The sequence below is a fragment of the Gorilla gorilla genome, chromosome 18 (assembly GCF_029281585.2).
Source record: "Gorilla gorilla gorilla isolate KB3781 chromosome 18, NHGRI_mGorGor1-v2.1_pri, whole genome shotgun sequence".
Lineage (NCBI taxonomy): Eukaryota > Metazoa > Chordata > Mammalia > Primates > Hominidae > Gorilla > Gorilla gorilla.
In genome coordinates, this window is record NC_073242.2 from 23,988,605 (window position 1) to 24,001,033 (window position 12,429).

The following is a 12,429-nucleotide window of genomic DNA, read 5'->3' on the forward strand; positions in this document are numbered from 1 at the left end:
GAATCGCTTGACCCTGGGAGGCGGAGGTTGCAGTGAGCTGAGATTGCACCACTGCACTCCAGCCTGGGCAGCAGAGTGACACTCTGTCTCCAAAAAAAAATAAAGAAACAAAGAAAGAAACCCCAGCAATCTGGAGATCACTGGCATTTTTTTTTTTTTTTTTTGAGACGGAGTCTCGCTGTGTCTCCCAGGCTGGAGTGTAGTGGCGTGATCTCAGCTCACTGCAAGCTCTGCCTCCCAGGTTCACGCCATTCTCCGGCCTCAGCCTCCCGAGTAGCAGGGACTATAGGCGCCCGCCACTACACCCGGCTAATTTTGTTTTTGTATTTTTAGTAAAGGCGGGGTTTCACCGTGTCAGCCAGGATGGTCTCGATATCCTGACCTTGTGATCTGCCTGCCTCAGCCTCCCAAAATGCTGGGATTACAGGCCTGAGCCACTGTGCCCAGCCAATCATTAACATTTTCTAACTGAGGAGATCAAGTCCAGGCACTGTGACTCATACCTATAATAATCCTAGTACTTTGGGATGCCAAGGTGGCAGGATGGCATAAGGCCAGGAATTCGAGACCAGCCTGGGCAATATAGCAAGACCCCATCTCTACGTTGAAAAAATAAAATTAAAATTAAAAAAAGAAAAACTAAAATGAAGAGATCAAGGTCGAGGGGAAGAAGGTGTCTTGGTCCATTTGGGCTGCTATAACAAAGTACCGTAGGATGGGTGGCTTGCAAATAACAGAAATTTGTTTCTCATGGTTCTGGAGGCTGGAAGTCTGAGATCAGGGTGCCTGCCTGGTGAGGTGCTGGTGAGGGCCCTCTTCTGGGTTGGTGGGGTGCTGGTGAGGGCCCTCTTCCAGGTTGCAGATGGCTGTCTTTTCACTGTATCTCCACATGGCAGAAAGAGAACAAGAGAGCTCTCTGGAGTTTCTTTTATAAGGACACTAATCCCATCCATGAGGGCCCCACCCTCATGACCTAATTATGTCCCAGCAGGCCCCACTCCTAATACCATCATTGTAGGCATTAGGATTTTCTTTTTTGTTGTTGTTGTTGTTTTGTTTTGTTTTGTTATATAGAGTCTTCCTCTGTCACCTAAGCTGGAGTGTAGTGGTGTGATCATAGCTCACTGCAGCCTCAATCTCCCAGATGCAAGTGATCCTCCCACCTTGGCTTTCTGAGCATCTGGGACTCTAGGTGTGTGCCACCATGTCCAGTTAATTTCTAAACTTTTTGTAGAGAGGGGTCTTGCCATGTTGCTTAGGCTAGTCTTGAACTCCCAGGCTCAATAGATCCTCCTGCCTTGGCCTCCAAAAGTGCTGGGATTACAGGTGTGAGCCACCATGCCCTGCAGGCATTAGGATTTCAAGATAGGAATTTTGAGAGGACGTGAGCATTCAGTCCATTGCACAAGGCCATACAACTAGTAACTTAGTGGCTGGGCAAGGATTCAAACTGAAAGCTTGCGTTCCTACCGGTATACCACACTACCCCTCTAGAGGTCAGACAGGCACCTGCTGAAGAAGAAGCAGCCGATTTCTCCCCCAGATTGCAACCATCTGAATTACTTGTAAAAATCCACAGACAAGCAGCCTTATACCCCTTTGTGATTGCTGGTGACCACTTCCCAGGATCAGGCTGGGGCCCACGCTGCTGAGATCTGAAAGGAAATACTCAAAATAGGGACTCTGAGCCCCTTTTCAGCTCAAGTACCTGGGAAGCACCACTTTCTCCAGAGACAGACGACAAGGGCTTTAAGAGTTAAACATACAGGCCAGGTCCATGGTGGCTCACGTCTGTAATCCCAGCTCTTAGGGAGGCAGAGGCAGGAGGATAGCTTGAGCTCAAGAGTTTGAGACCTGCCTGGGCAATGTAGTGAGATCCCATTTTTAATAATAATAATAATAATAATTTTTAAATTAAAAAATAGTTAAAAATACAAACATCCCATTTCTAGATTCCCTCCCCATTCCTGCATGTTTGGAAGCCACCCAGAACCAGGTCAGTTCTTTCAGTTACCCCAAATCTGGTGGTCTCAAGGTTACTCCCTACCCTAAGAAAGAGCTGGGGCTGACCTTGGTCCATGTCCATGTGCAACTCAACCCCCTAGATTTTCCAGAGGTTGAGTTGCACATGGACATGGGCAACTGAAGGGACATGGAGAGCTAAAGGGACAGCTAGAAGGGCAGCTGATGGACCCAGTGATCCCTGTGCTGAAAAGACAGCTGGAAGGGCAGCTGATGGACCCAGTGATCCCTGTGCTGAAAAGACAGCTGGAAGGGCAGCTGATGGACCCAGTGATCCCTGTGCTGAAAAGACAGCTGGAAGGGCAGCTGATGGACCCAGTGATCCCTGTGCTGAAAAGACAGCTGGAAGGGCAGCTGATGGACCCAGTGAAACCACCGCAATAGGCCTTCTTTCTTCCTACTAGCCTCTCTTCTGTTCCTCAAACTCACCAAGTTCACTCTTGCCCCAGGGTCTTTGCATTTCCATTTCCTTCTACCTGGAAAGCTCTTTCCTGGACTCTTCATATAACTGGCTCCTTCTCTTTTTTTCAGGTCTGAGCTCAAGTGTCCCTTCTGCAACAACCCTATCCAATGTTGCCCTCCACTTGCCCCCACCCAATGAAGAGTTGCTATCACATCATCCTGTTTTGTATCTTTCTTGGTTTTTTGGTTTTGTTTGTTTGTTTTTTGAGACAGAGTCTCGCTCTGTCACCCAGGCTGGAGTGCAGTGGCAAGATCTCGGCTCACTGCAACCTCTGCCTTCTGGGTTCAAGTTATTCTCCTGCCTCAGCCTCCCGAGTAGCTGGGATTATAGGCACGCACCATCATGCCCAGCTTATTTTTGTATTTTTTAGTAGAGACAGGGTTTTACCATGTTGGTCAGGCTGGTCTCGAACCCTTGACCTCAAGTGATCTGCCTGCCCCGGCCTCCCAAAGTGCTGGGATTACAGGCGTGAGCCACCATGCCCAGCCCCAGTGTTTTGTATCTTTCAAAGCTCGATTATATTGTCTATAGTCTCTCTCCTCAATGAGAATGCAAGTTCTGAGGATCAAGACCGTCTCTGTCTTGGGCATTAGGGAATCCCTACGACCTAAAACCAGTCTTCACAACCCAATTCTCACACTTACCTTCCCCGGTTCCCATCACCCCTCTCCTTTCACCTGTACCCACTGGATCTGTCCTCCAGACCATTAATCCTCTAAACACCTTGAGCTACTTTGAGTTCCCAAATGAGTTTTTCTCTTGTTCATTCTCTCATCATCACACATGCTATTCCCTCTGCTTTGAGAAACACGTCTCCCTTCCTCTGATTAACTTCTCATTAACCTTCAGGTCTCAGCTTAGACATAATTTCACTCCACGTGCAGTTAACAAAAATTATTCTGCTGAGTTATCAGGTGAGAGAATTTTTGGTGGTGGGGAAAGCACTTTTAATACCTTCCATACTGTTTTAATTCTCTATGTACATCTATTCTTTTTAATTTAAAAGGGATTAACTGAATAAAGGGTAATGGACTGTTTCTTGTTTTCTTTGTATTATTTCTCTGTATTGAAAAAATATCGTAGTAAATGTGATTTTAAAATGCCAGTACCACAATGACTTAATTATTACAGCTTTATTGTATGGCTTAATATCGTGTAAGAAACCACCTCACTGAGCTCTTTCATTCATTCTACTGTGTTTTTTCAGCTAATTGCCTTCAGCTGCTTCTTCCTTTTTTTTTTTTTTTTTTTCTGAGCTGGAGTCTTGCTGTCTCACTCAAGCTGGAGTGCAGTGGTGCCATCTCAGCTCACTTCAATCTACGCCTCCCAGGTTAGACAGATTCTCCTGCTTCGGCACCCTGAGTATTGGGGACTATAGGTGCCCGCCACCACGCCCAGCTAATTTTTGTATTTTTAGTAAAGACGGGGTTTCACCATGCTGGCCAGGCTGGCCTCGAACTTCAGACCTCAGGTGATCCACCCGCCTCAGCCTCCCAAAGTGCTAGAATTACAGGCGTGAGCCACTGCACCCGGCCTACTTTCAGCTTCTTAAGTAGGCTAATTCTATCACCTGGAAAAATTGTAATTTTACTCCATTTTTTTTCTGTTGCTTATAACTCTTAATTCTGTTTTATTCCTTCTTGTGCTAGAATTTGTCAAACCATAACAAATAATCGAGGCAATGATGGGCATTCTTATCTCAGTCCTGATTTCAGTAGGAAAATTTCAAGGGTTTGACCTTTAAGAAAAAGTGTCAGAAGTTACAGCTAGAAGGGAGGAATACATTCTAATATCCTATAACACTGTAGGGTGAATATGGTTAACAATAACTTAGTGTGGCCAGGTGTGGTGCTTCACACCTGTAATCCCAGCACTTTTGCAGGCCTAGGTGGGAAGATTGCTTGAGTCCAGCAGTTCAAGATCTGCCTGAGCAACATGGCAAGACCCCCATCTCTACAAAAAATATAAAAATTAGCTGGTTGTGGTGGTGCACACCTCTAGTCCCAGCTATGTGGGAGGCTGAGGTGGGAGGATCGCTTGAACCCAGGAGTTCAAGATCGTCTTGGGCAACATGATGAGACCCCATCTCTACAAAAATATAAAAACTAGCCTAGGTGTGGCGGTGCATACCTGTAGTTCCAGCTATAGGAGGCTGAGGTAGGAGGGTCACTTGAGCCCAAAACGTCGAGGCTTCAGTGAGCCATAAGCATGACACTGCTCTCCAGACTGGGCAACAGAGCGAGACCCCATCTCAAAATACATAAATAAAATAATTTAGTGTACCTTTTCCAAAAGCTAAAAGAGATAGATTTGCCAATTACCTTGATTTGATCATTATTCGTTATATACATGTATCGAAGTATCACTCTGTATCCCATAAATATGTACGATTGTTACATGTCAACTAAAAAGGAAGAGAAAAAGAAAAAAAGAGTATCCGCTTAAGGACAACACCCCTCCTCATGTGAAGGAAGTACTTTTCTATTGTCTGAACCAGAGACGAACTATTGGTACAATCTTCTCTCCCCAGGATGAAGCTGTGGCCACCAAAAAGCCAGTCTCTGCAACTGTACTTCAACACCTCCGGAAATCTCTTTTGGCTCTGTCTTTCTCTCCAAACCTCTTCCCGGGGTCCTGGGGTCTATGAATTCTCAGGGCCTGGCTCTCACACATGCCCTTCGCTGGGCTCCTGTCCTCCATCACCTGGGCTTCTGTCCTCCCTCACCTGTAACCACCGGATCCATCACCCAGACCAAACGCCATTGATCCTTTTCCTGCTTTAGCTTCTACCTCTCTCTGCTCCAATGCCTGAACTTAAAGCTGTGCTCTTCTCTGCATCCTGACTTCATCCTTGCAGTCTGCATGTTTTCACCATCTCTCTTGGTTCCATCTTCTACAGTGGGTGGGCAAGTCCAATCTCATTCTACTTTTCTAAGATTTACTGATATGGGAAGATACTCCTAAGAAAATATAAGTGAGAAGAACAGCATGATCCCAGTTTTGTAAAGCCATTTGTGTGCGAAAGCACAGGGGAAAAAAAGCCTGGAAGGAAATATACAAAAATGCTAAATAGTGGTTATTTCTGGGAGCCAGCAATATGCTACTTACATGAATGTCCAAGCTCACTTTGTGATGCATGTATGACATGGGTTGCCAGCAGATTCATTTTCAGTGTGGAGTCTTTCTTGGGGAAAATTCTTGATTCCTTTTCCTTCTATATTGCTTCTTAAAATCTCACCATGGCGCCAGTGTGTCTCTTGTGATCCTAAAGTACCTACCAAAACCAACGGTAATAATAGCTGTAATATACTGAGTTCCTACCATACTCCAGGAACTGTACTAAGTGCTTTATGTCATTGCCTAATTAAAAGATTTATGTGTAAAGTGCTGAGAACAGCAAGTGGCGTAATAACTGCTATTACTGCCTCAACTAATTCTCATGGCAACTCCATGAAGTTACTATTATTATCTTCATTCTGTAGAAGGAACTGAGGTTTGGAGAGGTAATTTGCCATAGATACCACAACTAGTAAGTGGCTGAGTCAGGATTTATTCCTACGTGGGACACCAAAGACTGGGCTCTTACTAAATACATTTTGGTTCAGGGGTTGCAGACTCAAATATCTACAGGGCCAGGCAAGAATATGGAGCCAGGTGGGGACTTTGGCCAACTGGAGAGTTTACACCCAGTCTAAAGAGGGCTGCTGATGTCAGCTACGTCATCCAGGGATTCATTACTCCCGCATGGAAATGTGAGACAGAGGTCCCCATTTTTGAAGAGAAACTGCGAATCAGTTTTTAATGTGAAATATTCAGAATTTTAAATTGCAGCAGCATAGGCCAGGTGCGGTGGCTCACGCCTGTCATCCCAGCGCTTTGGGAGGCTGCGGCAGGCGGATCACCTGAGGTCAGGAGTTCAAGACCAGCCTGGCCAACATGGTGAAACCCCGTCTCTACTAAAAATACAAAAATCAGCCGGGCATGGTGGCATGCACCTGTAATCCCAGCTACTCAGGAGGCTGAGGCAGGAGAATCACTTGAACCCAGGAGGTGGAGGTTGCGGTAAGCTACGATTACACCACTGCACTCCAGCCTGGGTGACAAAGCAAGACTCCATCTCAAAATAAAATAAAATAAAATAAAATAAAATAAAATAAAATAAAATAAAATAAAATAAAATAAAATAAAAATAAAATAAAATGCAGAAGCTTACTTAATTTTTAAAAATAAAATGTGCAAAAGAGTATTGCAGGTAAAACAAACACACACAGATAAAACCACAAAATGAAACAGTCTGCAACGCAGATTTGCCCCAGAAGCCAATATTATCTACTTTAGAAACACCAGCCTAGATTACATCTTCTATCCCAGGAAGGCCCAAACTCCCCCTTTGCTTTCCATTTTTGCCTTCTTGGGACAGAAATCTTTAAACCAGGGACCAGCAAAATTGTTGTTAAAGAGCCAGAGAGTAAATATTTTCAGCTTTGCTATCTCTGTGGCAAATACTGAACTCTGTTATAGTGGCATCAACATGTTTTATTTTCTTTAGTTCTCAAAATGGCTTCATGAGGAGCCTAATGTTATAATGAGGAAATTGAAGCAATATAAACAAATGGGCATAATTGTGTTTCAATAAAATTTTATTTTCCGACCTGAAATCTGAATTTCACATTTTTTTGCAGATCACAAATAATATTCTTCTGATTTTTTTTTCAACTATCTAAATATGCAAAAACCATTCTTGGCTCATGGGCTGTACAAATGTGGGTAGTAGTAAGCTGCTTTAGACCATTAAAAACTGGTGACTGCAGGCCAGGCGCAGTGGCTCACCCCTGTAATCCCAGCACTTCAGGAGGCTGAGGCAGGTGGATCAGCTGAGGCCAGGAGTTCAAGACCAGCCTGGACAATATGGCAAAACCCTTTCTCTACTAAAAATAAAAAATTAGCTGGGCATAGTGGTGCATGCCTGTAGTCCCAGCTACTTGGGAGGCTGAGGCAGGAGAATCGCTTGAACTGGGGAGGTGGAGGTTGCAGTGGGCTATGATTACACCATTGCACTCCAGCCTGGGTGACAAGAGCGAAACTCTGCCTAAAAAACAAACAAACAACAACAACAAAACTAGTGACTGCGTCTCCAGGAGCTACTGGCATTTGCTGGTTCTAAGTCTTAGTTTCAAGCTGCCTGAAGCCACCATGAATAGGCCCATTTCACAAGCAGATGCCTACATGTATGTAGTTCCTAATTCCCTCAATAATTCTGACTGGTCTGTATTTAGTAAGGTTCCCATTCCATCTTCACCTGAACACTTTCTTCCTTTTAAATCTTTCGTGGAAAACAGCAAATAATGAGGAGTATGGAAATCAACTAACAATGGATGGTGTCACTACCAACACCCTTCCCCTGCCCAGGCGCCCCTGGGACATGCCATGGGGAAGCATAGTTAATGGAGAAGCCACTGGTCCAGTTCATTGCCAACATCAATAGTAGGGGGTAGGCTATAAAATGATCATGAAGCCACCAGGTAAAGAACTTAGTTCACAACACAGACTTGTTGAAGAGAGTGTAATTCATAATAGTAGTTAGGAACTTTGTCTTTGGGGTCAGCTGGTAAATGTCAAGCTGTGTCCTTGAGTAAATCGGTGACTTGGCTAAGCTTCAATTTCCTCCTCATATTAATAACATTGCCTCATCATAACATTAGGCATCTCAGGCCGGGCACAGTGGCTCACACCCATAATCCCAGCACTTTGGGAGGCTGAGACGGGTAGATCAGGAGGTCAGGAGATGAAGACCATCCTGGCTAACACAGTGAAACCCCGTCTCTACTAGAAATACAAAAAATTAGCCAGGCATGGTGGCAGGCGCCTTTAATCCCAGCTACTCAGGCGGCTGAGGCAGGAGAATGGCGTGAGCAGAGCAAGCAGTGAGCTGAGATTGCGTCACCGCACTCCAGTCTGGGCGACAGAGTGAGACTCCGTCTCAAAAAAATAATAAATAAATAAAAATAAATAAATAACATTAGGCACCTCATAAAGTCATTTAGATAGCTAAAGAGGATAAAACACGTAAATGTGGTTGGGCGCAGTGGCTCACACCTGTAATCCCAGTGCTTTGGGAGGCTGAGGCGGGTGGTTCACCTGAGGTCAGGGGTTCAAGACCAGCCTGGCCAACATGGTGAAACCCTGTCTGTACTAAAAATACAAAAATTAGCCAGGCATGGTGGTCGGGAGGCTGAGGCACAAGAATCGCTTGAACCTGGGAGGTGGAGGTTGCAGCAAGTTGAGATCGTGCCACTGCACTCCAACCTGGGCAATAGAGCAAGACTCAGTCTCAGAAAAAAAAAAATGCATAAATGCTAAGAATGGTACCTGGTATATAGTAGGTGCAAACGTGTGTTACTTATTATGATTTCTTATCCAGTCAACTGGAAGGGGATGTGGCTTAAAACCAAACAGGCATATATAAATGAAACTCTAAAATATGAACAAGCATGAATAAGGTCTTTTTTTCCCAATATCAGGGAAGAAATTATGGGTCTGTCTTTTTTCTAAGAATTTCCTTGAGTCTTCTCTCCTGAACCTCCTTCCTGGTTCTGAGTCTATTATTTGCCTGGTAAGCAGAGAATCAGAACCAAGGAGATGTTCTACATATTCCAAGGCATTTATTACGAAATGGCTCTGGCCTGGAGCCTACTTATAGTAGAAATTAAATATATGACACTCTTATTTTTATGAGATCATAATAGACATCACGATAGTAGCCATAGTAGCCATAATAATAATGGCTACTATTCACAGTGTAGTCGTGAAACTACAGCCTTTGAAACCTGGATCCAAAAATCAATTCCATCACTCACCAGCTGTGACACCATCTCCTCTGTGATTTTCCATTGTCTCATTATCAAATGTTAATACTAATAGCCTCTACGTCCTGGGGTGGTAAACAAGGGTAAATGAGATAAGGGGTGTAAGGTTTCAGCTATGTGCCTGGCCAATTGGAAGCACTTAATAAGTGTCAGCCATTATTATGACATGCCTAGAGCTTTGCAAAAATTATCTCATGTTCATGTATAGCCTTATTTAATTCTTACAATTACAGTTCTGAAATACCAACGCAGCTCTGTCTGATTCTGAACCTTGTCCGTTTTCCACGACATCACAATGCCCGCCCCCCTGATTCCACTCCAGCTACACAGACAGGGAAAGGGACAAGAACGCATAATTTCTGGAAAATTTTTTGTCCTTTAAAAGAACTGGCAGAGCTATTAACTGCCCCCAGAGACTGGTTAACTGTCTAGTTAACTAACACCCAAAATGATGATTAAACATCCACACCTCAGCCAGGCAAGGTGGCTCACGCCTGTAATCCCAGCACACTGGGAGGCCAAGGCAGTTGGATCACCTGATGTCAGGAGTTCGAGATCAGCCTGGTCAACATGGTGAAACCCCATCTCTCCTAAAAATACAAAAATTAGCCGGGCATGGTGGCAGGTGCCTGTAATCCCAGTTACTCGGGAGGCTGAGGCAGGATAATCTCTCGAACTCGGGAGGCAGAGGTTGCAGTGAGCCGAGATCGTGCCATTGCAATCCAACCTGGGCGACAAGAGCGAAACTCCGTCTCAAACAAAACAAAAAAGACAGCAAATGTGGACGGATGTTCAAGATGCATGTTCAGCAAATCTGAGGCTCCCAAAGGGGTGAACCTCATAGCGAGGGAGATGAGCTGTGATCCTTTGGGAGGGCAGAGAGGGAAAGGGAGTGTCCTGTGGTCAGATATGAACATCGTTGGGGAGAGTGGACTATTCTGGAATGCCTGGACTCAGCTCTTGATTGGAATGCCGGTTCTATTTAGGTTGGTGCAAAAGTAATTGCACAACTGCACAATTACTTTTACATCAACCTAAATAACTACTTACCTGAGTGATTTCAAGAAAAATTCTTAAGCCCTGTTTCCTCATTGGTAAAATGAGCAGAAAAAAATGATGTACTTGAATTCTACCTGCTTTTTCCTTCACTGACTGGAGGAGAGGGGAAAGATAAGATAGTCTTCACAATTAGTGTTTATGTTTCATGGTGTTTTTGCCCTTCTAAAGTGGATCCCAACATCACGCAAAATCTAAAAAGCAGCAAATTTCCATCTCCCGCTTTGTATTATTTATCTTTTGCCTCTACTGGTCTCTTTTTTGTGCCCTAAAGAAACATGCTGTTGATGAATGATCCTGTTGGCTCATGCCTGTAATCCTAGCACTCTGGGAGGCTGAGGAAGGGAGGATCACTTGTGGCCAGGAGTTTGAGGCCAGCCTGGGCAAGATAGTGAGACCTTTTGTTCTCACTATCAAAAAATGTTTAATTAGCCAGTCACAGTGGCACATGCCTATAGTCCCAGCTACTTGGGAGGCTGGGGTGAGAGGATCACTTGAGGCCAAGAGTTCAAGACTGCAGTGAGCCATGATTGCACCACTGCACTCCAGCCTGAGCCACAGAATGAGACCCTGTCTCTAATAAAAAATAAAGGTGCTCTTGGGCCTATCAGCCCAACAACCCTACAGCCCCCAACAACCAGAGAAAGGATCTGCACATAGCGGTGAGGACCCAGGCTGGGCCCCTGGAGCTCTGTCTCCTCCCCCAGCCTCAGAACCCTTATCTGTTTCCACAGGGGCTTTCCGAGGCGTGTGCAAGAAAATCGATCACTTCCCTGAAGATGCTGACTACGAACAGGACACAGCCGAGTATCTCCTGCGTAAGTTCCCTGGCTTCTCGGGTCTCTCTGGGAGGAAGGGATGGGCCCCTGCCATCACCCAGCTGCCTCTGATCGGAGGTTCCTCAGCATCTGTCCCTAGAAATGGATAAGTGCAAAGAAGCCCCATGTGCCAGTACACAGAGACACTCAAGTGGTTCTGAGAGCTAAGCCTCTTTAGTTTCAATGAATTAGAAACAGAAAGAAGAAGCAGGGGGTAGGGTGGGGGTTGGTTCATGCCTGTAATCCCAGCACTCTGGGAGGCAGAGGCCAGAAAGGATCGCTTGAGCTCAGGAGGTCGAGATCAGCCTGGGCAATATAGCAAGAACCCATCTCTACAAAAAATTAAAAAATTAGCTGCATGTGGTGGCACACACCTGTAGTCCTAGCTACTCAGGAGGCTAAGGTGGGAGGATCATTTAAGCCCAGGGGATTGAGGCTGCAGTGAGCTATGATCATACCACTGCAGTCCAGCCTGGGTGACAGAGTGAGACCCTGTCTCTGAAAAGAAAGAGAAGGAGAAAGAAAAGGAGAATGAGAATGAGAAAGAGAAAGAGAAAGAAAGAGAAAGAGAAAGAAAGAGAATGAGAAAGAGAAAGAGAAGGGAGGAAGGAAGGAAGGGAGGAAGGAAGACAGAAAAGTAGGTGAGTCAAAACTGAAAGGTTCTTTTTAGTCAGTTTAGGAGAAAAATCTAAAGAACTTTCTCTAACTTGAATGCAAGTTTTCACTTTCCCAGGAGGGTTGATTGGAGGTGCTAATGGCAGAGTGCTAATGGGTGATGTGAGGTGCTAATGGGTGAGGTCCCAAGGAGCAAGGCCTAGGAGAATAAATACAAACCCAAGTTCACCTCTTCTTTGGCTTTCCTCCAGTTTCAGTCCTACTGGGACAGAGCCAATGTCTCTGTAGGATTTTTCCAAAGTCAGTAACCTGGATATGACATGAACTGTCACAACTACAGCATGTAGGAGCCAAAAGAATGTGGTGGCTTTGAGCCAAGGCCTCTGGAATCTGGGCTTTGACCCTTGTTTGACTCTACTAGCTGGGTTGGACTTGAGGCAAGTGGCTTTACCTCTCTCTCTAGTTCCTACCTTTCTTCATTTTTTTCTGAAATGGAGATTATAATGTCATCCATCTGACAGGGTCACAAAAATTAGCCGGGGCCCAACACATAGTCAGGAGGCAATATGCATTAGCTCCCGTTTCTTGC

General features: G+C 45.0%; 1 protein-coding gene across 2 annotated transcripts in view; it reads left to right on the top strand.

The window, feature by feature from the left end:
• CACNG3 (calcium voltage-gated channel auxiliary subunit gamma 3) overlaps nucleotides 1-12,429 on the top strand; it is a 107,227-nt gene that overhangs the window by 80,335 nt on the left and 14,463 nt on the right. For both annotated transcript variants that reach the window (XM_019012889.3, XM_004057366.4), the window contains exon 2: nucleotides 11,142-11,225. In XM_019012889.3, coding sequence (XP_018868434.1) covers nucleotides 11,142-11,225 — 84 coding nt within the window. The remainder of the gene's footprint in view (nucleotides 1-11,141; nucleotides 11,226-12,429) is intronic.